Source organism: Ovis aries, chromosome 2 (genome assembly GCF_016772045.2).
Source record: "Ovis aries strain OAR_USU_Benz2616 breed Rambouillet chromosome 2, ARS-UI_Ramb_v3.0, whole genome shotgun sequence".
NCBI lineage: Eukaryota > Metazoa > Chordata > Mammalia > Artiodactyla > Bovidae > Ovis > Ovis aries.
This window is the reverse complement of record NC_056055.1, coordinates 67,473,047-67,498,623: the sequence shown is the minus strand read 5'-3', so window position 1 is coordinate 67,498,623 and position 25,577 is coordinate 67,473,047. Positions and strand designations below refer to the sequence as shown.

At 43.9% G+C, this 25,577-nt stretch overlaps 1 protein-coding gene and 1 non-coding gene across 5 annotated transcripts in view; one reads left to right on the top strand and one right to left on the bottom strand.

The window, feature by feature from the left end:
• Positions 1 to 25,577, top strand: part of TJP2 (tight junction protein 2) — a 96,183-nt gene that overhangs the window by 14,335 nt on the left and 56,271 nt on the right. For 3 of the 4 annotated variants that reach the window (XM_004004331.6, XM_027964512.3, XM_004004328.6), the window contains exon 1: positions 4,077 to 4,208. The exons of the other annotated variant lie outside the window; for it this stretch is intronic. In XM_004004331.6, coding sequence (XP_004004380.2) covers positions 4,149 to 4,208 — 60 coding nt within the window. In that variant the 5' untranslated portion in view covers positions 4,077 to 4,148. Of the gene's footprint in view, positions 1 to 4,076; positions 4,209 to 25,577 lie in introns of those variants that run through there. 4 annotated transcript variants of the gene reach the window in all.
• TRNAG-GCC (transfer RNA glycine (anticodon GCC)) lies at positions 19,374 to 19,445 on the bottom strand. The gene has a single exon. It is a non-coding gene; the product is annotated as a tRNA-Gly (tRNA).

The window sequence follows — 25,577 nt, the reverse complement described above, 5'->3', positions numbered from 1 at the left end:
CTGCAGTGGATTTTTTTTTTCCTTTCTGGCAGTTCCTCTTTTATCTCTACCCTGGGGTCTTAAGCTTGCCTCCTAAGTATTGGCATTCCCTGGGATCTTCCCTAAGTATTGGCATACCCTTATTCTTTTCCTCCTCAGTTTTTGTCATGTCTCTGAATAGTCTCATTACCTCCCATGACATCAGCTTTCTTGATACACTGGCAATTTCCAAATCTCTTCCTCTACCGCAAACCTCTCTACCTAAGATCTCGTTAATGCCTGGCACATAGTAGACACTTGAACATCTCCACCTGGAGGACCCATGACCCTCAAAAACTCAATCAGTCCCTAACTAAACTCACCATCCTTCCTCAAGCCCCTCCCAAGATCTGTTCCCATTCCTTTGTTTCCTATTTTGGCAAAAGACACTGTCACCTACTTAGTTAAGCCAGAAACCTGAGAGTCACCTTAGACTCACTTCCCTCTTCCTTACCTCATATCCGATCAGGCAGTCACCCAGCCTGCTGGTTCCACTTCCTTCATCCCTTGAACTGGCTTATTTTGTCTAACTTCATAATCACATCATCTCTCACCTGCAATCCCACAAAAATCCTTTTTTTGTTTGCTGTTGACCTTGTCATTCTTACTGATGCCCCTCCCTGCGACCCCCACCAACTCATCCATTTTCCAAGAAGCTGACAGAGCGATCTTCAAAAAATGCCAGTTGAATCCCACTCCTGCAGTGTCACAGTAGACCACAAACCCTGTTTGCCTGAACAACCATACCTCCTGCTACCTCAACAGCAAGTCTGTGATCCCTTCCTTTTCTCCACTTGTTATTTGTTGTCTTCACCTGGAAGGCTTTCTCCTCTTTTTGTCTCACGAAGTCATTCCTCCCTGTCCTTTAGAATGTGTAAGCTGCTGTCTCATCTCTGGAAAGACGTCACTAAACCCCATACCCCTGTCTGGGTGAGGAACCCCTCCAGAAAGACCCTAGACTACTCTGAGCTGCCAGGAATCTTGGTACTTAAATGGTTTCTTATAATTTACTAATTGTCTACTGTAGTAGGCTGAACTCTGAGGCTACAGCCTAACTAAGTCTTGTATCAGGGGGTTCTGACTTTATAGAAAGTATTTAGTAATTATTTGTTGGATAGAAGTTCTTTGGAGACACAAAATTCTAGGAATGGGGTTCACATGTGCAAGCCCACTTGTGAGAAATATATACTAGTATAACTTGCTTTTCCAAAGAGTTGTATAGATTTATACTGCCACCAGCAATGGTACTGTATCAATTGAAAGACTTTTTTCAACGTGAGTCAGAACTATGTATTGTGTCAGAATGTTGGTATTTCTACTATAAAAGTATGTCATCATTTGGAGTACTGTAATGTATTAGAAGGGCTTCCCTGGTGGCTCAGTGATAAATAATCTACCTGCCCAATCAGGAGACTTGGGTTTGATCCCTGGATCCGGAAGATCCCATGGAGAGGGAAATTGCCACCCACTCCAGTATTCTTGCCTGGGAAATCCCAGGGACAGAGGAGCCTGGCAGGCTACAATCCATGGAGATGAAAACAGTTGGACATGCCTTAGCGACTAATAAATAGCCACAATGCAATAGAACTTTATGCAGCGATGGACATCCTATATCTACACTATTCAATATGGAAACCACAAATGTGTGGCTACTGACTGAGCACTGGAGATATGACTAACATAACTAAGAAACTGGACTTTTAGTTTCTTTTAGTTTTAATTTAAATTTAAATGTATCCGATACTCACATGTGACAAGTGGTTATCATATTGGACAATGCAACTCTAGAGAGAAAAAGGAAAATCATTCAGCAGATATAATTGCTACATTCTGGGTTCCTTTCTTTTTAAATGCTAGTGGTAAAAGCTCACATCACTAAGGTGTGACCAGTTCACATATGGTGTCATTGTTATTATTAGTCAGCACTGCCTAATTTGGGAAACATTTTTTTTTTTTTTAATGGTGCTTTCATCAGGAGAGTAACACCTTACCTCAGGAATACAACCAAAGTATCTAATTCTGGAGACTTAAAACTGGGAAATGTTACTCACAGTGCTTTTTATTCAGAGGCAGGCACTTTGCCATTGCAAAGGAAGCCAGAAGCTAACACTTTCAGAGGCATCTGCTCAACTTGTTTTTCCACATAAGTTGCCAAACTTGTTTTCATTAGGCAGGAAACGAAGCAACTTTTCAGGGAGAGAGCCTGGCCTCTGCATCTCCTCAGTGGATCCATCAACCCTTCTACCTTCTGAGGTGCTGTGCAGTCGCTTACTCATGTTCAACTCTTTGCAACCCCATGGCTGTAGCCCACCATACACCTCTGTCCGTGGGGATTCTCCAGGCAAGAATACTGGAGTGGATTGCCATGCCCTCCTCCATCTACCTTCTGGTGGGCCTAGGTGAACTATGAACTAGTCAACCGAAGAGCAGGATGGACTGAACATTTCTCTCTCACAATGTGGTTTCCTTAAGATTTCAAACCCAAAGGTATATTTTTATTCAGGGTACCTGTTTTGATTCTCCAAATAACTTACATGCCTTTAAAATAAGGAAACATTTATTGTGCACAATTATATATACATAGACTTCTCACAAAGAGTCAGACATGACTGAGCGACTGAACTGAACTGAGACTTCTCTGATGGCTCAGACAGTAAAGAATCCACCTGCAATGCAGGAGACCTGGGTTCCATCCCTTGGTGGGGAAGATCCCCAATATTCTTGCCTGAAAAATCCAGTTGACAGAGAAACCTGTTGGGCTACAGTCCATGGGGTCGCAAACAGTTGGACATGACTGAGTGACTAACACACAACAGAGGATTCTACAATGAATAAATGTACTGAGTTGAATTTGATGAATTCTCCCTGATAAGCATTTGTGACCTACTTTGGGGCTTCCCTTCCCTTGTGGTTCAGCTGGTAAAGAATCCCCTGCAATGCTGGAGACCTGGGTTCCATCCCTGGGTTGGAAAGATCCCCTGGAGAAGGGAAAGGCTACCCACTCCAGTACTCTGGCCTGGAGAATTCCAAGGACTCCTATAGTCCATGGGGTCGCAAAGAATCGGACACGACTGGGCGACTTTCACTTTTTAAAAAAAAAAAAAGCTGGAGTTGTTGGGAATGTGCCAAAGAGATAACTTGGAGTATATTTTCCCAAAAGTCTTGTTTTATTATTTAACACGAACCTCTCACACTCTCCGAATTCAGGGTATCAATTGTTGAGCCGAGAAACGTGGGGTACCGTCCTGGGTGTATATGTGTGTGTGTTGGCTGGCCGGTCTGGTCTCTAGGCGCAGGACAAAAAGAAACTTTGGAGCTTCCCCGGTTCTTTCTTTTGGAAGAGAATTGGGAAGAAGCCTCTGCAAACCTCTCCAAAAAGTGTTCCTACAAGATGCGCACGCGACCTTGTGGGCAGAAAGAAAGTGAAAGTGTCAGTCGCTCTGTAGCGTCTAGCTCTTTGCGACCCCATGGACCCTCCAGGCTCCTTTGTCCACGGGGTTCTCCAGGCAGGAATACTGGGGTGGGTTGCCATTCCCTTCTCCAGGGGAATCTTCCCGACCCAGGGATTCGAACCTCTGTCTTCCGCACTGCAGGCAGATTCTTTCCCCGCGGACAATGAGACCACCCCGAACGCACTGCTTCACGCAAACTTGCAGCGCTTCCCCGGCGCGCGCCCGGAGCCGGACCTGCTGCCCCCAGTGCGCGCCGCGGAGCGAACCATCGGGTCCGCCGGAGGGGGGTTGGGCGTGGGGGCCGCGGGACGCTCTGGCCTCGGGATTTCCCTGCTGCCGCCCCCCTCTTCCGTCCTCGGCCGAGAGTCCCTCACCGCGCTCCGCGGGGTCTCCGGGGGCACGGCGCCGGCAAGCCCTCCCCCCGGCCGTGCAGGGTTGGTAGCGGCCCATTTGAGAGTTTCCGCGGCCAGGCGGCGGGCGCAGAGGCGCGGCGTTGGGTAGGGGGCGGGCCGTTGCCGCCGCCGCCGCCGCCTTGGAGGGAGGGACAAAGGGGTGGGTCCCCGCGGACTTGCACCGGGCTAAAACCCGGCTGCGGGGCGGGGGACTGATCTGCAGCCTGGACAAGGAGGAAGAGCGGGGCCCAGGACAGACGCGCCCACGCGGGACCCGCGCCAGAAGATGCCGGTGCGAGGAGATCGTGGGTTTCCACCTCGGCGGGAAATGTCAGGTTGGCTCCCTGTAAGTTCCCTCTTGCGTTCCGCTTGGTTGGGAGAAGGGTCGCGAGGAGAGAGCCTTGGGAGCGCGTGGTGGGCTTCCCGGAGGCGCCATGGGTGACTGGGACTCTCCCATGCGGAGGTGGGGTTGAGGGCAGCGGGTAGGTTTCACCGGACGGGGGTGGTGGCTCGTGGCCTCCGAGGCGCCTGGATCCTTCTCTCTGTTCTCCAGAGTCACTTGGATTTCAGGTTAAGTCGCGAGTAGGGAGAAACTGTCTTGAACTCTGTCTTGGATCCCTGCTACTTCGGGGGCGTCTCGCTGCGCCTGCTGTGCCGCCTGCCCTGCGCCTGCGTTTTCCTTCTCTGTTGGTTGATGCAAAATTACAGGCGTGTGTGCGTGAGACACACTGACAACTCTTTGGACCAGGATCCTCATTTTCCCTTTTAATCGGTTACATCTGCAGAAGAAGTAAAAGTTGTTCGCTGTAGGAAATGGAGCTGGGGTTTGGGAGGACGCCAAGAGAAGAGAGTGATGGATGCTTTGTCCTCTGGTATTATCTTACCTGTCACCAGTTCCTTTTCTGTCTTCATTTGTGAAGTCTCTGCTTTACACAGTAGTTTATTTTAAATTATAAATAATCAGGGTCTTGACTACAGGGTTTTAACATTCTTGAAATGTGGATGAACTTGGGAGTGAATACTCCAGGGCTTAGTAATGGAAAGGAATACAGCCTCCCACCTCTGTTTTAGCTTCAGTTCTTAGGCAGCGCTGCCGCCTTGGCAGCTGTCTAGCCTGAATAATGGTTGTGGTTTCCCTGCAGTTCCCAGTGGAAACTGCCCTCATGGAAACTGCCCTCATCCCGTCATAGAAACTGCCCTCCTTTCCTCAGTTGGAATCCCAGCAGAGAAGGCAGGAGGCCCTGTCCTCAGATCTTTAGGTGGTCTGGGCCAGCTGTGCTGACACTCTGGGAGAACAGGTCCACTTGTGTCTGGATTATTCCTGGGCGAGACAGTCTGCACACAGACCTTGGAATCAGACTGTTTTCTTTTTAAGTGAGGAGTTAGTGGTCATGATTGCATTTGTAGCAGAGTGCCATGTGATATCCTGCCTTAGAGAATGAAATTTGGTTATTTGATAAATTTTCATGACTGGCTTCACTTCAGTGTGAGGATGCCTCTGTCACCCTGTCTTGTTGGGGAAGAATGCCAATCTTTAAGACTCTGATGTATTCCAGTTAGAGAGATGAACAGGATGCTGTCGTTTTCCCTCTTTGGGGAGGTGAAAGAAGGGGAGGGTGCCTTACTAAGGTGGTGGTGGTGTCTTTTGAGGTTTTTCTAGCACTTTTTCTGAGCTGCTGTCAGAGATTTTCCCTGCCCCGATTCGCTGCTGCAGCTTTTTCAGGACCATGCAGCTAATAACGTAATGAGCACCTACTTGTGCCGGTCCATTGTGAAGAGGTGAGTGCATGAGATAAGCAAGACTCAATTTCTGTCTTTTAAGAGTCTGCTATGCGAGCTGAAAATTTTAGGTGTATTTTTAGATTGTGTAGACTCTCTCTGCTGGGATACCTGTGGCTGAAGGAGGGAGTGTGAAATACAGATGTACACTCTGCAGTACAGAAATGCAGCAAAGTGTGGGATTGTCCTGTGTACACTCCCTTCAGGGATTCTTTTGGGGAGGAAAGTTTGCCATTTGAACAGATTCCTCACAGCGTAAGTCAGTCTAGAAGATGGGGCTAATAACACACCTCACAGGGTTGAGTGAGGACTGAATGAAATGTGCCGGGGTGCCTGGCTAGTGGGTGCTAAATAAACAGTAGCTTGTACAGTCGTTCCTGGGTATCATGGGAAGGGGGAGAATGGTTCTGGGACCTCCGTAGGATACCAAAATCCAAAGATGCTCAAAGTCCTTAATATAAAATGGCATACATAGTATTTTCCTGTAACCTCAAGGCATCCTTCTGTACACTTTAAATCATCTCTAGGTTAAGATTCCCTAGAGGAGGGTCATGGCAACCCCCTCCAGTATTTTTGCCTGGAGAACCCCATGGACAGAGGAGCCTAGCAGCTATGTTCCATAGGGTTGCAAAGGGTCCATAGGGCTGCAAATAGTCCCACAAGACTGAAGTGACTGAGCATGCAAGCACAGGCTACTTACAATACTATATACAATGTAAATATTATGTAAATGATGTGTAAATAGTTCTTGGTGTGTCAAATTCAAATTTTGCTTTCTGGAACTTTCTGGGGTTTCTCCCCTGCCCCCATACATTTTTGATCTGTGATTGGTGAATCCTCAGGATATGGAGGGCTGACTGTAATATGAACCAAAACAGGTGCTGAAAACTCTTAAGTGCAGGATCCTGGATTACGGAGGCAAGTGGGACCTAGAAGCACAAATAGGAGATGCCAGGTAGGTATCAAGGCAGTTGCTGGGAGAAAGAACAAGAGATGCTCACACTCTTGAAAGACCTTGAATGCCAGTAAGAGAACTTTAAGAAAAAGCCACAGAAATACCTAATGCATTAATGACTTGACTTTTCCTGCAAAGGAGTGAGCCAGTTTCCTAGTAAACACTCTACCCCACACCCCCTACATAGGGAATATTACTATTTGGGGGGCACTCATATGCTTAAGATCCTAAATTTTTTAGCATCACTTGCTGGGGAGTTCCATTTGCAAGGATTTCTGCCTCCATTTGTTAGACTTTTAGTCTAATTCTTTGTATATTGACAAAAGGTCACAGGCAGACATTTCTCTTTCGTGGGAGATGTGCCTGGGAATTTGAGAGAGATGCTAAAATCCCTAGTGACTTTAGCAAGTTTTTCTTTTCTGAAGAAGTTCTTCTTAGGAGACAGATAAGTCCTTGAAACTAGGCGGGGCCACTTGAGTCTTGTATGCTGTCATATGTCATCAAATTTGGTGCAAGAGTAGCTTGACGTGTGGGAAGGGCGGGTGGGGTGAAGAGTTAGGAAGGGTTAGTAATCACGCTGAAACTCTCCACATGCCTCTACCAAAAATATGAGCCATCAGGGAATTCCTTGCCTAATCCCTAAAACAAATCCCATTGAGGAGCTGTGGCTGTAGATTAGCTTATCTAGATTGAGGGCTGATACCCTATAAAATGCCTTGTTGATCAGACTTGAGGTGGTAATCACAGGGCAACAAGTGCTGGGCTGGAATGGCCTTGGACCAGCCAGCCTTGGGGTTGAGAATAATTTTCATTGAAAATTAAGTGGACATGGTAGAATGATTGTCTACGATGTTTTACTGAGTTCATTTCTTCATCCTAAATCCAAGGGTCAGGGTCAGAAACATAGACTCAGGGGTCAGATTCAACACCTGTTGTGTAGGTTAAAAACTTGTTTTACATGGCCCTTTCTAAAAATATATTTATATTTTTTATTTTTTGGCTGCACTGGATCTTCATTGCTGAGCATGGGCTTTCTCTAGTTGCAGTGAGTGGGGGCAGTGCTCTCATTGTGGTGCAGGCGTTTCTCATTGTGGTGGCTTCTCTTACTGAGAAGCACAGGCTGTCGGTGCGCAGGCTTCAGTAGCTGCAGCATGTGGGCTCAGTAGTTGGGGCTCGTAGGGTTTGGTTTAGTTGCTCCACAGTATGTGGGATCTTCCCAGACCAGGGATCTAACCCCTGTCCCCTGCAATGACAGGTGGATTCTTAACCACTGGACCACCAGGGAAGTCCTGTACGGGCTTTTTTTAAAGTTCAGAAAGAAATGTTCCCTAAAGCAATTTAGAACCTACTTTATCCCCACAGGAACTTTTATGATTATCTTTATGAGTAGAAGCCCCTTTAGCTAGCAAATTTATGAGGATCTGAGTTGGTATCTCCATTAAAAATTTTGCAAAAGTCATATAACAGCAATGGAAAAAACTTATCAGGCACTCAGTCCCACTATCTGCTATTGGCAATAGCTAGTTCCAGGTTTGAAGGCTACCTAGGAAAGGAGCCAAATAAATCTGTACTATGCCCATGTCACTGTATGAGGAAGAGAGTTCTGAGGTGGAAAGTACCAGCATCCACTTTTGCAGCTTTGTTAGGAAATGCCCTTCCTAGAACTTGGTCTCTGACTGCTAGAGCCCAGGCAGGCCTGCATGGGTCTTCCCCTAATGGTGACTGTTTCATACTGGCTTTTTAAGGGAACTAGAGTCTCTTTCATCCAAAGCTGTATCAGCGTCAATAACCTGTGTGCTCAAAAGGGAGATGCAGGACTGTCATTGGAAAACCATCTATTAAGTTTGTTATGCATTTCTCTTGTCTTTTTTGCTATCTCCTGAACAGTGTTTTTCCCCCAAGTGTGTTGTACAGACAGACTGTATAGGGAGGGACATTGCCCATTCTTCAGTTACCGTGCATTCCTCTTATATAAATAAAAAACGTAAAGCCAGTCTGTAAACTCATTAGGATGAGTGGAGTGAGAATAAGATAAAAAATTGTGAAGAGAGCCCTTGAAATCTGAGATTTGGAAAATACTCTTAAATTGTGAGTGTGACATTTAGGTATGGAGAGCTAGGTATACCTCAACCACACCTTCAGGAAGTCACCACAGCATGGCCCAGAAAAGACAGGAAAGTTGAACTTAATGGGCTTTATGTCTTAATGTGTGTATCGTGCCATTGTCTACCCAGACAGTGTATTTGTGAAGCTATTTAACATCTTCCGTAAGTCTCATTCCTTTCTCTGCTTCCCATGAGCCATTCTGCAATTTTAAGGTCTGTTGGTGTGACGTTTGCAGTAAGATAGTGTACTCCAGTGTTCTTGCCTGGAGAATCCCAGGGATGGGGGAGCGTGGTGGGCTGCCATCTCTGAGGTCACACAGAGTCAGACACGACTGAAACGACTTAGCAGCTGCAGCAGCAGCGTGAAAAGAGGGGAAGAGCTTTGGCACTCCTAGAGGACATACCTCTGTTACCAAATGCATCTTAGTCACCATTCATAAGTGCTTAAGAGTAGAGAGACCCAAGCAGCCTCCCATGCAATGCATCTAACTCATTAAAAATGAAGCTCATAAAAGTGAAGTTGCTCAGTTGTGTCCGACTCTTTGCAACCCCATGGACTGTAGCCTACCAGGCTTGAGGAGCCTCTCAGTCCATGGAATTTTCCAGGCAAGAGTACTGGAGTGGGCTGCCATTTCCTTCTCCAGGGGATCTTCCCAACCCAGGGATCAAACCCGGGTCTCCCGCACTGCAGTCAGACGCTTTACCATCTGAGCCACCAGGGAAGCCTATGGTCTGTAAATTATACTTTAACAAGGATTGTCATAGGAATTGCAAGTCTTGAGATAGGGAAAAAGCACGCTGCTATGACCTGGAGAAAAGAGCAATTGAGGTTCTTCGTGGTCGGTGAATAAAACCACGGCAGAAAACACTTTGTTTCAGTCACCAGAATCCCTTATTCTGTGGGTGTGCACAGTTTTCATGAGAAAACCTAGGGCTTCAATTAGTAACTTGTTCTTCAGTCATTTAAAGTCAGTCCAGATATTTGTTTAGTGCCTCTGCCAGATGGTTAAAGTTAAATCAGGTCTTTAATCTTAAAAACAATGCAGCTTCTCTGTCACTTACACATCATGGTGTGTTGCAAACCATAGCAGTATAAATTTTGATGATAATGAGTGTTTGTTTTAGCTTTCAGGCTAAATATTTTGCCTGATTAGATTATAGATTATAGTTTCTACTTACATTTCTGTTCCCTGATCATTTTGTGTGTGGGGCGGGGGGAGGGTGGGGGAGAGTTTGGGGGTATTGATAGTAGTAGTAAAAGACTATTGATAGATCTTTTGAAAATAAAATATTTGTTGGGTATTACAGGAAGCTCTTCTGACCCCAGGATTTCAAATTATACTATTAATCATGGCAAAAACCTCATGTCACATCCTTGAGTACAAATGTTTACTGAATTTTACCCATATGCATATGTAAACATGGATTTCAGAGTTAATCAATACAGTAATTATTATTTGTGTCATAGACTTTACTCAGCCATATGAAATATATACATTATGTTCACAAGAGAAAAATGATGTCGTCTTTGGAAACTTTAATTGTAGTATGCTTCATCTGACACCCTATATAAACACAGTACTAAATATATAGTTATGTTTTTATAGTTAGTGAGAAGTCAGAGGCATTTAGAAGGAACATATGTAATACACTGTGGAAGAAAATTATTGGGATAGTCTTGCTGGTCATTAAAGAGTTGGACACGACTGAGCGACTTTCACTAACAGTTATTGGGCTGTAATTAATAGGTAATGATTAGAATCCAGTTGTATGTTTTGTTTTGTTGGCCACAAGGCATACAGGATCTTAGTTCCCCTACCAGGGATCGAACCTGGGTCCCTGCAGTGAAAGTGCAGTGCCCTAACCAGTGGACCACCAGGAGAGTCCCAGAATCCAGTTGTATCTTTGCCATTGTATATGTTAGAAAAAGCTTTGTTAGAGATGAGAGAATACTGCAGATACTCTAGGTTTTGTCACTTAGTTGAAGGTGAACTGGGGAAATAATGCATTCTAGTCATCAATAGGATTTCATGAACTTCTCTTCTAGGACTTGTAGCTTCAGGAACCTTTGTTGTTCTTCTGATAAAATAATGTTCCATATATGGCTGTTTGTTTCCATTCACTTAGAGACATTTCTTATAAAGGAAGTGTTCTGAATCCTAGGTTTCTGAATCCTAGGTGGGGTTTCTTCTCTGCCTTCTTTCGCAGCAGGCGTCTGAGAGGTTGCTTGTGCTGGGCTCAGCAATGGGGAGGAGGGGTGATGTACCTATCAGAGGCTACCAGCCCATTCTCCATCCTCGGACGACTCTCTCCAAATATGTCTAGCAAAGCAGAATGAAGTTCTTTGAAGAAATCAGTATTAGCCAAGCTAGCCATTTCTGCTTTCGAAAAGAATAGTTCAGAAGAAACTTCCTGGTGAGCTCATTTTTAGTTGCTCCCTTATCCTTCTTCCCTCAGACTGAATCAGTTAACCTCCTGGCCTGTGATTGGGTGGTGTGCACATGCCAGTGTTTATTTGAGCCCTTATCACGTCTGCCGTATGCCAGTCATTTCCTGTCAGCTGTGAGCCCCTCCCTGGTCTTCGTGCGTCACCTTGGTCACCCCAGACACTGACGGGTCACCAGGCACATTCCCTAAAGTATCAACCGCATTTTACTGACTTGATTTGGGGAAGTCTCAGTGCATGAAGTAGTAAGAATGAAAGACTCTTTGAGAACTTAGAAAAGTGGATTCCTAGATTCCTGACATTGATAGCGTGAGTGGATGATAGTTTGTCCATAAGAAAAAAATAATGTAGAATTTTTATTAATATACAGATTGTTTCTTCGTTGGTGTATAAGCTGTACTAAGAATTAGCTGGGTGACTTTAGCTAAGGCATGTAATTCTATTAATAATTCTCAGTTACTTTATGGGGATAACTATACTTGATCATCTCTGAAGTCTCTTACTATGCTTAAGATTCTCAGTATTCAGTGTAAAGCCTAGAGAACATTCTAAATTTCTGTTGGTTCTTGTCACCTTGAAGTGCTTTCATACTCGGACAAATTGTGTGTGTTTTCTTTCTCTTTGTTTTCTCTTTGAAGAAGAGATTCAATGAAGTCTCTCTGCACAGCAGTTTTTTAAGAGTGGCTGTCTTGTTTAGCTCATGAAGTGATGGAAAGATCTATTATTCAGTTGCAGCTTAAATAATGTGCAAGCTCAGTGGGTACTGAATTCTCTTCCTCACTCTGCAGCCCCAAGTCAGCAGCTGCAACCATCTCACAGAGCTTCTTGAGAGTTCTTTTTCCTTCTTCTTCCTTTTCCCCTTCACCCTTCCCAGTGAAAACTGCATCCTGGGAGCCTCCAGTATGCCCTCTCTTCCCCATGGAATCCTCTCCCAGGAACCACATTTCCTGTAGCATGGGCGCAGAAGGGAAGGCAGGCCTGTCACTAGGATCCCTTTCTGATTTGTTCTTCACCAGTGCACTGGAGACAGCCTCCTGGTGACTGTTGCAAGACCTCTTTCGCTGTTACTGACTGACATGACTCTCTGGCAGCCACATTTAATGGATGCCTCAGGCACACGGGATTTTTTCTGCCTAACTTCAGGGACAGCACTTCGCCTGCTGTGGTCAGGTCTGTTTAGTGTCTGGGTGAGTTTTAAGAGGGGAGAGAGATTTGTAGCATCTCAGACATCCATTGAAATTTTCCAGAAATGCAACTGGAAGCATTTGTGCTTTTGCTTCTGGTCTTATTGTGAAGAATCTAAAAACAGACAAGTGGCAATAAAATACGTAGAAATCAAGAGGTAGTTCACTTTGAATATCGGTGTTTTTTCAGATTTTAATCAGAGGCCGAGAAGGAAATGGCAACCTACTCCAGTATTCTTGCCTAGAGAATCTTATGGACAGAGGAGCCTGGTGGGCTGCTGTCCATGGGGTTGCACAGAGTTGGACACGACTGAAGCGACTTAGCATGCATCCATGCATTGGAGAAGGAAATGGCAACCCACTCCAGTGTTCTTGCCTGGAGAATCTCAGGGATGGAGGAGCCTGATGGGCTGCCGTCTCTGGGGTCACACACAGTCGGACACAACTGAAGCGACTTAGCAGCAGCAGTAAAAGAAGCAATACTCGATCGGCTTGTAGTGCTTGAGTATATTTGCAGATGTCTTTTCTCAAGAGTTGGGGAGGGACAGGAAAGGTAGACTGAATTTACCAAAGAAGTGCGGTGAAAAATATTTGCCTGAAATTGAGGAAAATTTTCCTGTGGGAACAGTGGTCTCCTGAGTGTGTCCTCAAAGGCTTACTTACTCACAGTGAAGTTTTTTCTTATTATTATTTTCATGTATTTTAGAAAGTTGAAGTATAGCATATATAGTAAAACACAGAAGTGGGGAGCGTGATACTTTTTTTTTTTTAATTGTAGTAAAACACAGTAAGACCCACCATTTTAACCATTCTGAGTGTAAATTCAGTGGCATCTGCTTGTGCCGCCACCATCACTATCCAGTTGCAGAGCTGGCTGAACTTTTACATGAATGTATGCATTGTGTGATTACCACCTGGATCAAAAAATAGAACTTTCCATCACTCTAGAAGGTTCTTCTGTCTTGCCACTTTTTCGACTGTTACCACCCCACCGACAAGGGAACCTCTCTTCTGACATCTCTTACCATCGTATAGCTTTGCTTCACTTTGATAGGATCTGTATAAATGAAATCAGCATTTGGTATCTGGTTTCTTTCCTCAGCGTAACCTTTGTGTGGTTATGTGATTCAGTAGTTTTTTTCTTTGCTCAATAATATATACGTCACTTATATGAATTTCCCAGTTTGTTTATTCATTCTTTTGTTGATGGATATTTGGGTTGTTGTCAGGTTTTTGTTTTGTTTCTATTATGGGTAAAGCTGCTGTGAAAGTCACCTAATACTTTGTTCTGTTGGCTAATGCACCCATTTCTCGTGTAAATTCCTAGGAGTAGAATCGCTGGGTCATGGGCTGGAGACATGCTTAACTTTCATACTGTGACTGTTGAAATCAGGCATACCTGGGTGTGAGATCTTTTTGTCCTGAAACTTGCATGGCCTTTTGCTCAGCTGTGAAATGGGCATTGTATACCTGTGGGTCAGGGCTCAGTGAAGGAGACAGACATTATTCTAGATGTTTCAAGGAAAAAGGGATTTAATGGAGGGAATTAGATGCCTACAGAACAAAAGGCTGGAGGGATGAAAACCAAGGGCCCATCACTAGGTCTCTGATTTGCCTCCTAGAAGGTTAAAATCAGGACTTCTGATTTTATCAGCCTCTGTAGCCAAGAGGAGGCTGAAACGATAGGGAGCTTGGAGGCAGCTGCAAAACTCAGGTCTGGGAAGTCAGTTTCTGCCTATGACTGCTGCTAAAGGAAAAGAAAAAGGAAAACTAATGGCATCTGTTTCCCTTCATCCTTTAGGTCTTAAGTAGATACTTGCACCTCATTGGTACCCTTTGGGCAAAGATATTGGGCCCTCTAGTCTCTGGAACTAGGGGAAGCTGAGTACCAGCAAGCAAGAAATGGCATAGATGCCTCCTAGGATTGCAATGGCAATTTCATTGCAGTGGTTATAATTTGCTTGTATTATCACTATTACCGAAGAACATGATGCCACAGTAGTCACAGGACTGCTTTCTGTAATCTGTGTTCAGAATCAGTACTTTAATCGGACTTTATAATCACCTGCTGGGGTGTGGATACCACTGTTAAGTCCTCCCAAAGTACTGTCTCTGAAGGGCCTTTGTTTCTCAACTGCTCTGTGATGGTTGTTACTTTTCAGTATGAGTAAACTTGAGAAGTTTTCATTTGCAGGCCTATAAATTAATACAGGCTGCGAAGTGACTTGGTTCTAAGAGCTGCTTTTTGATGTATAACTTTGTGAAACTTAATGAATATTCCTTTTCTTAAAACAATTTATGTATGTATTTTTGGCTGTGCTGGATCTTGGTTGCTGCCCGTGGGCTTTCTCTAGTTGTGGTGTGCAGGCTCAGTAGTTGTGACACGTGGGCTTAGTTGCCCATGTGGAGTCTTGTTGGACCAGGGGTCAAACCTGTGTCATGTACATTGGCAGGCGGATTCTTAACCAACCGCTGAACCACCAGGGAAGTCCAAGTATTTTCTTTTTGAAGTTGTTTTGATTTATTCGTTTTTTTTTTTACTGTTTAAAGAATTTTATTGAAATACAGTTGATTTACAATGTTGTGTTCATTTCAGGTGTACAGCAAAGCAACTCTTATACATGTAGATAAATATATATAGACATTTTAAAATATTTTCTTCCATTAAAGGTTATTACAAGATACTGTAATATCCCTGTGCTATATAGTAGGCCCTTATTGGATATCTATTTTCTATGTAGCAGTATGATTTAATCCCAGACTCCTAACTTGTCCCTCTCCCTGACTTGTTAGTTTTTAATAAAGTAAAAGGTGATATGCAAATCTGGTTTATAGATTGATGGGCTTCCTTGGTGGCTCAGATGATAAAGAATCTGTCTGCAGTGCAGGAGACCCGGGTTCAATCCCTGGGTCGGGAAGATCCCCTGAAGAGACTGCGCCCTTTTCCTCCCTCTGTCTTTAACTTCTTCTATCTTTTGACAAGTTAAGTGAAAAGATCCAATCTTGGTCCTGTTTTGTGCCTCACGCCTAATGCTGACAGCATGTGCTAGTCTACTAAAACATTTGGCAATAGTGTCTGTCCCACTTCCTATTTGCAAACATGAGCTGTAAGGTGTTGCTCTTGAGACATTTAAAAATCTTGACTCGGTTTTTGCAAAACCCTCCCTATATAATGATGCCCCATGTGGAAAGAACTGCTGCTGCTGCTAAATCGCGTCAGTCGTGTCCGACTCTGTGTGACCCCACAGACGGCAGCCCACCAGGCTCCTCCGTCCCTAGGATTCTCCAGGCAAGAACACTGGAGTGGGTTGCCATTTCCTTCTCCAATGCATGAAAGTGAAAAGGGAAAGTGAAGTCACTCAGTCGTGTCCAACTCTTAGCGACCCCATGGACTGCAGCCTGCCAGGCTCCTCCATCCATGGGATTTCCCAGGCAAGGGTACTGGAGTGGGGTGCCATCGCCTTCTCCGGGAAAGAACTGAGTTTTTCTTAATTTAGAATGTCTGTGAATCTTCTCTCTCATTCAAAGAATTTTGCCTATGACCCTGACTAATTAGGGACGTTACTACTGTTGCTTTCAGGCGAGTATCTAGAAATAGACTAGCCAAGTGATTTATTGATTCATATTTTATTAGGTTTAGATCTATAGTACTGCTTGAGAAATTTGAAGTGGTAAGGAAAGCAAATGTTCTAAGTGCCAAGATAAGCATGAGCAGTAACTTCATTTCAGCCACTGGTTTAGCAGAGTGAGCTGGCTCTGTGCAAAAGCTCACTTAAATTTGAATGTGCTAGAAATACACTGACAGAATCTCCTGTTTTATCTCTTTTTTCGCCTGACTTAGCCAGTCAACCAGGGCTAACAGTGGATGTCCGAACAGTTTACAGTGGCTAATACAATGCACAAAAGCTTTCTTTGTTTGGAAAGTGGAAAATAGAGCTGAAGGGGGCTTCTTAAGGGCACTGACCTAATTTCACTCCTACGACAAAAATGATTGGTTTTAAATATATATGTATTTCTGATCCAGGTGTCTATATTTCAGCTAGTAGTGTTACAGCCTGAGGAAGGGTCGCACAGTGCTGCTTTGTGTATTTTTACAAAGCAGCCTTATTTTTATTTGACAGTGTCCTTTAAACTTAAAACAAGAAGTCAAATTCTGGTATAAAATGATAATTCCACAAAAGCCAAGGAATTAAGAAAGGCAGCTGGCGTTGCATCATCACCCCTGTCAGTCCTTGAAACCTCCTCACATTTGAGAACTGGTTAGTCACCAGCTTTTTAAAGATAAAGTTCTCTGGGGGCCATTCCTCTGTAAAATGTGGGGAAATAGAGCTGAGTTAAAAATAAAGTTAGTTCAGGCATTGCCAAATTTTCTGAATTTCTTAAATTTCATGTTTATGATTTACTTTAGAAATCACATGTCGGCAATGTTTTTACTATCTATTACCCCAGAATATCTGCAGGCAGTATGCGCTGCCTTAAAGAATCTGTCTCGCTTATTAATAGAACCAAGGGGAATACACATGTCACTTCAGGGTGGGGGAAGGGAGGAAGCTCATTTAGCTTTGATGTATTAATAAGCTCCAAGGAACAATGGCATTGCTGTTCTAAGTAGTCTTTGAGTGTGATTAGTTGGTGACATATAAATGTTGGCCGGATTGGATTATGTCCCAATGATGAACTGTCCTGAGAAAATGCAAGTCACTCACCTATCACTCCAGTCAGTCACCAGACTTGTCCTTTCAGCTTTACATTTGGGATAATGGTTTATGCAGTGAGGTGCCCTCGACACTGAGCTGGTATTCTGCCTGTCTGCTGTCTGTCTCTTCTGTCTCTTCCAGCTTGGATATTGTTGGCTCCATCTGTGTAGTCTGCAACACGGATAGTTCATTTTCTCTGTGAGAGGCAACATAAGCTTTTTGATTGGGATGAGCTTCATCAAAATGAATGCTTGGAAAACAGTAAACTGCAAAATAAATGTCCTCAATTAGATGTAAACTGCATTGCTTGTGTTTATCCTTTTGGAAGAGCAGTGTGTTTTCTGATAGGCCTGGGTTCTGCCTAGTGTTGGAAGGAGGGTCACTTTAACACTAGGCGGGGTGGGGAGGGGTGGTGATTGTGAATTTTCGCAGGCAGGTCTGGTTCTTGGCAGTACTACTCCAGGCACAGAATAGTTGCTCAGTAAATGAAGGAAGGTGAAAGGAGGAGAATAGAGACAGTCCTAAAAAACTGAAATGAGATTGATCTGGGTATGTATCCTTTTGCCTTGCTCACTGTGTTTCCCACTGGCCCCCCTCCCCGCCACAACCATGCAGGTGGCTTGGAGACTGAAGCTGCAACATTCAATTCCATTATTGGATAAACAAATGTAAAATAGGCATTAATGGACTTTATAGAATGGCTCTGAGGCTCTGTCCTTGATTTCTGCAAACATGAGTATGTTGGGAGCTGGCTTACTAAAGTTCCACCCAAGTAGAACTCCTGATGTCTCTGTAAAATACCTAATGGTCAGGGGACCCCAGGACACAAAGTAAGATGCAGACAGACTTTTCTCTGGTGAAGTGAGAGAAGCCACACGGCTGGTGCAGTGTTAGTACAGTGTTAGACCTTGGTACCGGAGAAGGCAATGGCAACCCACTCCAGGAAAATCCCTCCTCCAAGGAGGAGCCTGGTAGGCTGCAGTCTATGGGTTCACGAAGAGTCGGACACGACTGAGCGACTTCACTTTCACTTTTCACTTTCATGCATTGGAGAAGGAAATGACAACCCACTCCAGTATTCTTGCCTGGAGAATCCCAGGGATGGTGGAGCGTGGTGGGCTGCCGTCTATGGGGTCGCACAGAGTTGGACACGACTGAAGCGACTTAGCAGCAGCAGCAGACCTTGGTACAGACCTCACTGAATCCTCCCAACCAACTGGGAGTGAGTGTTAAAACTCAATTTTATAGGTGAGGATAAGGAGGCTCAGAAATGTTAAATAACATGTCCAGTGTCGCATAACTTGTGTGACAGGGAGGGAATTTGAGTCAAGGTCCATTTAATTTGAGACTTACAGGTGCTTTCAGCTCCCAGCTCTGCTTTGCAGAATCAGATGAGCAGAGAAATAAAAGGGAGAAGCTAATGGCCTCTCTGTTGATTTGTAGGATTTTTTTTCACATTATCACTGAAAGTATACAGAAAGTTTTTCTCCAGGGAGTCACAATGAAATAGCAATGTTTTTAAGAGTTGTTATCATTCTTCAATGACCCATGTGTATCCATTACTGTATGAAGCCCCAAAGACGCTAAGGTGAGCAAGACAGAGTTTTATGGGGAAGTCGATTATGTAGACTACTAGTGAAAATCATAGTTTTTTTATAGAAATATTAAGACTCTCAAGTGAGAGTGTCCGCTTTCTTCAAGTCCACAGCCTCCAGTTAGAAATGACTGTGTAATCCCATCCCACAGGAAACAACAGTTGTTGTTAATGTCAAGAAAAACTTGTTGGCGGCTACAAAGCATATGAGTTGTGGAATTCGAAAGAATGTTCATCTTTGATATGCTGTGTTTGGGAACTTGTCTGTTAAGGATCAGAATTCCATTATTAGTTTCTCAGGATCAAAGTACATCTTTTAAATAACGCTAAGAGGTGTAGGTCACCAGGCAAGCACAGTTCAGTGGCAGGCAGGTCATCTTTTTGTGATATCCAGCTGAGACTGAAAGCATTGATGTATAAAACTGAGAGACTGGGTTAAAGATAGAGAGAGGGGGGATTTTGGAGCCAGAACTTTTGGCGATGGATTGCTGGGGGTTCGCCTTTGGAGGCTTTTGTCGTAGGAGGTCGTTGACAACCAGAGCAACAAGCACAAGGGGTAGAAAGAGCTAGACAGGCTCCAAGTGCAAACTTTGTTTCTCTCCTGTTGCCCTTGGAGTCCTGTTAAGTGAAGTCGCTCAGTCGTGTCTGACTCTGCGACCCCGTGATCTGTAGCCTACTAGGCTCTTCCCTCCGTGGGATTCTCCAGGCAAGAGTACTGGAGTGTGTTGCGATTTCCTTCTCCAGGGAAATCTTCCCAACCCAGGGATCGAACCTGGGTCTCCTGCATGGCAGGCAGACGCTTTACCCTCTGAGCCACCAGGGAAGGCCCTGGAGTCCTGTTAGGGGCATGGCTGTCATCCTCCCAGCCTCACCGCATGGCATTCTTCCCTGAGGACCCAGGACTGAGGAGTTCCATGAGCTTCCATAGACAGTCTAAAAAGGCTGACATTGTTTGAAATGTTGGTTCTTGGCTCGAAGCTCAGCCATGACAAAAGCTGGATATATAATTCCGACTAGATTCTGTGGTGGGTGATGGAAACTTCCAGTGTTCTCATGTTCTCTTTAAAAAATTTATTCTCCAGTGGCAACTGGTCTTGGTCTGTGGGTGCCGCATGCTCATTGTCTCTCTGTGGGGGTACACAGGCAGCAGCCCAGCTTGAGAGCAGAACCAGAGTTTTCACTCCTGTGTTCAGCACATTTCCTCAGTGTCTTGCCCAATATGTGTGTTGATAATGCTCCCACCTGTAGTTAATTATCCACTTGGAGGATTATCCAAGCAAGATTCTGATCTCAGGCCAACTTCCCATGTGGTATGTGATTGGAAATTGTTAACAAGTTCAGATTTTTGTTTAGATAAAGTATAACCAGAAGTTCCATTGCAATGGAAACCAAGGGTAGTTCACTTTGAATTGGCCTAACTTTGCACTAAGACCTTGTATGTGTATATGTGTGCTCAGCTGTGTCGGACTCTTTGTGGCCCCATGAAGAATAGCCCACCAGTCTCCTCTCTCCATGGGATTTTCTAGGCAAGAAGACTGGAGTGGGTTGCCATCTCCTACTCCAGGGGATCTTCCTGCCCCAGGGATCAAGCCCACATCTCTTGTGTCTCCTGCACTGGCAAGTGGATTCTTTACCACTGCACCTCCTGGGAAGCCCCTATTCTCTAATAACTAAAAAATAAAAGGAAACAAGAAAACAAAATTATCTCCAAACAGCGACTAGATGGTGAGCCAGTTGAGAAGTTAAGAGTGTAGATGTCCTCCAAGTTAAGAAGTAACTTAAGTAGGAGAAAATGTGGGGAAAGTACATGTCAAAGCACATTTTAAGATGTGGAAAGGCTGTAACACTGAAATGTCCTTCAATGATAAAACATTTCTGCCTGAGTTTTGGATGTTATTTATGCTCTGGATTTCCAGCTTTGGGACAAATACTGTTTGTTGTATTTCTAAGTGTTTGGCTGTTTCGTTTCTAAACAATTCATTCTTTTCTGGGGGATGGAAGGGACCTCAAAGATACAATAAACCATCACCATGGTCAAAGTCTTGAAGAAGTGTTGCGCAGAAGAGAAATTAATGTTGTTCTTTGGGTTTGGAAAAACTTGGGGCTGCCAGATCAGTGACTGACACCGTAGTTCAGTACGCATTCACCGCCATTGTTCTCCAGACTGTTCCAAGCCTTTCTACATCCTAAAAAAAAAAGGCATCCTCTGAGGGTGGGGACTGTTGTTCTTTGTTGATAGGCCTTTGTTTTCAAAGCCTGAGTCACTGTAAATACTTAAATGCTGAATGACTAAAAGACGTCTTAAAGAAAAATCTTTTATTAAATGTATACCATATCACCTTTTTTAGAGTGAGACTTTTTTAATAGAGGAAGTACCCCCTCGTTTGTGTGACATTTTACAGTTTGTAAAAACTTCCATGTAAAATTCTCAGTTGATCTCAAAGAACCCTGTGAGGTGGGTACTATTACCTGAGCTGTGCGGCGAGCTTAGAGGTTTTACGGCTGGTTAGTGACAAACCAGGGGCTCATCTGTTGACAAACTAGAACAGCTGGAGAGAGCTCCAGAGTGTTGTCTGGCCCCCAGCCTCCAGGGAAGCAGAAGCCTGAGTCTTCTTGACAAATGTATTAGAAGTCCTTACCTGAATTTCCTTATCTGTTTATTTTGGCCTTATCGCACGATGACCTTGAGATCTTAGTCCCCCACCGGGAATTGAACCCTGGGCTCCCAGCAGTGAAAGCACTGAGTCCTAACCACTGGACCACCAGGGAACTCCCCAGTGAAGCACTCTTGATAGTGCATTTTGTTTCCATGGTCCTTTGGCTTTTTCCATGTCTGTATCCATTTCTCAGAATGCCCGGTAAACATTGCTGTTGCTGGCCCTGATAGCAGTTTCTTGCCCACTCCTAAGTTAGGTACTTGCAAAGGTGATTTTGGAATTTGGCTTAGAAATGGTGGTTTGATTTAAACTTTCCTCACAGTAGAAGGGGGATCTTGACTGGGGCTTAAACCCTAGGGTAAGCCCTCAGCCTTACTGCTCTGAGAAGGCCATTACTGCCCCAGACTGAAACCCAGGAATTCAGTGCAGCCCTCCCTTTCTTCCTCCTTCCCACCTCTTGTAGTCAGTAACCCCCCTGGGGCTGTCGACCTCAGCTTAGACTTCTTTCCTGCTTCTCAGGAAAATGAGGAGTCTGGTCTCAAATATATAAAAATACAAATCCACTCGTGCCCTTGACCCACCTCAGACTTAGAGTTACTTTTTTCATGCACGAGACCGGGATGCTTACTGAGAGCCAGGTTCCCCCATCGGCCTCCCCCTCTGTGTCCCAGCCGTGATGGTTTCTTGCTGTGTCCTCTCTCAGTGGATTGAAGTCCCTATTTCCACGGGGTCACTAAAAAGGAAGGCCCTCCCTGATCTCCCTGGGAGGCCAGCTCCTCCTGTTCTGGACCTTTCTGTACTTCCCTTCATAGCATGCGTCACAGTTTTAGTTCTACAGCTGCTGACGGACTCCTTGATTTACAGCTGAGCCCCCGTCTGCCTGTAAGCTCCATGAAGGCAGGATCGTGTTTATTTTTCTCACTGTTTAACCTCTAGTGCTCAGTACAAAGCCTGGCATGAAAAAGGTGTTTAATAAACATGTATTGGGTGAATCAATGAATGGATTCCACCTTCTGTGTGAAACTTCAATTCCAATAACTCTTCCTCCTAGAAATTATATTTCAGCAATTAGGTCCAGTGATTAACAATGAGAAAGTGCTATCTTCTACCTTCCACATGGTTTAACTTGCTCTGACTATCCCACAACCAGAACAGGGTCAAAAGCCTCGTAAGGTGTCAGTTGTTTTGCTCTAGTGGTTTTGTTTTGTTTTTGGCTGCCCCAAGTGGCATGCAGGTTCTTAGTTTGCCTGACCTGGGATTGAACCCATGCCCCCTGGAGTCCATCTACTGTTTTGTTTTTTCCCCAAACTTTAAGCTTTTTATTTTGTATTAGGGTGTAGCTGATTAACAGTGTGGTGATTGTTTCTGGTGAACAGTGAGTGGAAGTACTCAGCCACACATATACATGCATCCATTCTCCCCCAAACCCCACTCCCAACCAGGCTGGCACATAACACTGAGCCGAGTTCCATGTGTTATACAGTAGGTTCCAGTGGGTTTTTTTTTTAATAGTATATGCAGGACAACTAAAAGTGTGATTTTTTTCCATCTCTCCTTTTTTATGTCTGCATCATTGCACCACCTAGTGGGTTATGTCTGTTACTATGCGGTAGCCTTGCCGATTTCCTGATAAACAAATTCCGTGAAAGGGTAGTGAATGTTGGGTGCCTTCTTATGCTTAAGATTGCATACAGTTTCTGCCAATAATTTATGTTACTAGGCATAGACAAGTTTTTGAGAGGAGCTCAACATTGTTTAATTCAGGATTTAAAAAATAATATTGACCTATGTCTAAAATTTCCCATGTCACCAGTAAAGGAAAAAGGGTGGGGGAGGGGTATTGTACACAGTTTTATGGACTGTCCATTTAACTCAATTTATACAATAATGCCATGCAAGATACTAGGTCAAAGAAGGTTGTCTCCTTCTAAGTTTAGCAGTAAGGCTGTTCTAAACATCTGAACTTTTTTTTTTCAGTTTTGTCATGAGAAAAAAAAAATAGAAGGATAACTGTTTTGATACAACCTGCTTCAGTTTCATCTCTTCTGTTTTATTATTAAGTCAAAATCATTATTAAGGCTTGCTGAAGTGCACTTTGATTATTTTTAATAGTTTGGCTTGGGCTCCCACCTTTCGTTGGTGTGGAAGCTGGATGCAGGAAACCTCACCTTTCCCCTTCCTGTCTCTGGTCTTTGCTGTCCCCTCCCCTTAATGGAGTGTTTCCTTCAACAATCGGATGCATCTTTTGTTTTCCTCCATTGATTCTCTGAGATGGTGCACGCTCATCATGATGAATGTGTTGTGCAAGTATACATTCCATTGTCAAGTTTATATCTAAAATGTACAAGTATACAACTCAACAAGAGAACAGCCCAATCGAAAAACGGGCTAAAGACCTAAACAGACATTTCTCCAAAGAAGACATACAGATGGCCAAAAGGCACGTGAAAAGATGCTCAACATTGCTAATTATTAGAGAAATGGAAGTCAAAACTACAATGAAGTGCCACCTCACACCAGTCAGAATGGCCATCTTTAAAAAGTCTACAGATAACAAATGGTAGAGAGGATATGGAGAAAAGGGAATCTTCTTATACGGTTGGTGGGAATGTGAAGTGGTACAGCCACTATGGAGAACAGTATGGAGGTTTCTTAAAAAATTAAAATAAAACTACCATATGTCTAGCAGTTCTACTCCTGGGCATATATCCAGACAAAACTCTAGCTCAAAAAGATACATGTACTCCTATGTTCATAGCAGTGCTATTCACAACAGTCAAGACATGGAAACAACCTAAATATCCATGAATGGATGAAGAAGATTTGGTACATACACACAATGGAATACTACTCAGCCATAAAAAGAACAAAATAATGCAATTGCAGCAACATGGATGCAATTAAAGATTAAGTAAAGTCAGAAAGAGAAAGGCCCAAAAAAGGCAATGCCGAAGAATGTTCAAACTACCACACAATTGCACTTATCTCACACACTAGCAAAGTTATGCTCAAAATGTTCAAGCTGGATTTAGAAATGGCAGAGGAAGCAGAGATCAAATTGCCAACATCCACTGGATCATCAAAAAACCGAGAAAACTGCAGAAAAACATCTACTTCTGCTTTATTGACTACATCAAAGCCTCTGACTGTGTGGATCACAAAAGACTGTGGAAAATTCTGAAAGAGATGGGAATACCAGAACACCATACCTGCCTCTTGAGAAATCTGTATGCAGGTCAGAAAGCAACAGTTAGAACTGGACATGGAACAACACACTGGTTCCAAATCAGGAAAGGAGTATGTCAAGGCTGTATATTGTCACCCTGCTTATTTAACTTGTATGCAGAGTACATCATGAGAAATGCTGGGCACAAGCTGGAATCAAGATTGCCTGGAGAAATATCAATAACCTCAGATATGTAGATGACACCACTCTTATGGCAGAAAGCAAAAAAGAACTAAAGAGTCTCTTAATGAAAGTGAAAGAGGAGAGTGAAAAAGTTGGCTTCAGACTCGACATTCAGAAAACGAAGATCATGGCATCTGGTCCCATCACTTCATGGCAATAGATAGGGTAACAGTGGAAACAGTGACAGATTTTATTTTGTTGGACTCCAAAGTCACTGCAGATGGTGTCTGCAGCCATGAAATTAAAAGACATTTGCTCCTTGGAAGAAAAGTTATGACCAACATAGACAGCATATTAAAAAGCAGAGGCATTACTTTGCCAACAAAGGTCCGTCTAGTCAAAGCTATGGTTTTCCCAGTAGTCATGTGTGGATGTGAGAGTTGGACTATAAAGAAAGCTGATTGCCAAATAATTGATTTTTTGTCAACTGTGGTGTTGGAGAAGACTCTTGAGAGTCCCTTAGACTGCAAGGAGATCCAACCAGTCCATCCTAAAGGAAATCAGTCTTGAATATTCATTGGAAGAACTGATGCTGAAGTTGAAACGCCAATACTTTGGCCACCTGATGTGAAGAACTGACTCATTGGAAAAGGCCCAGATTCTGGGAAGGATTGAAGGCAGGAGGAGAAACGGATGACAGAGCTTGAGATGGTTGGATGGCATCACGAACTCAATGGACATGAGTTTGAGTAAGCTTGGGGAGTTGGTGATGGACAGGGAGGCCCGATGTGCTGCAGTCCATGGGGTCGCAAAGAGTTGGACCCAACTGAGCGAATGAACTAAACTGAAGAAAGAGACAAGTACCGTGTGATGTCACTCATATGTGGAATCTAAAATATGCCACAAGTGAAGCTATCTATGAAACAGAAACATAGACATAGAGAACAGA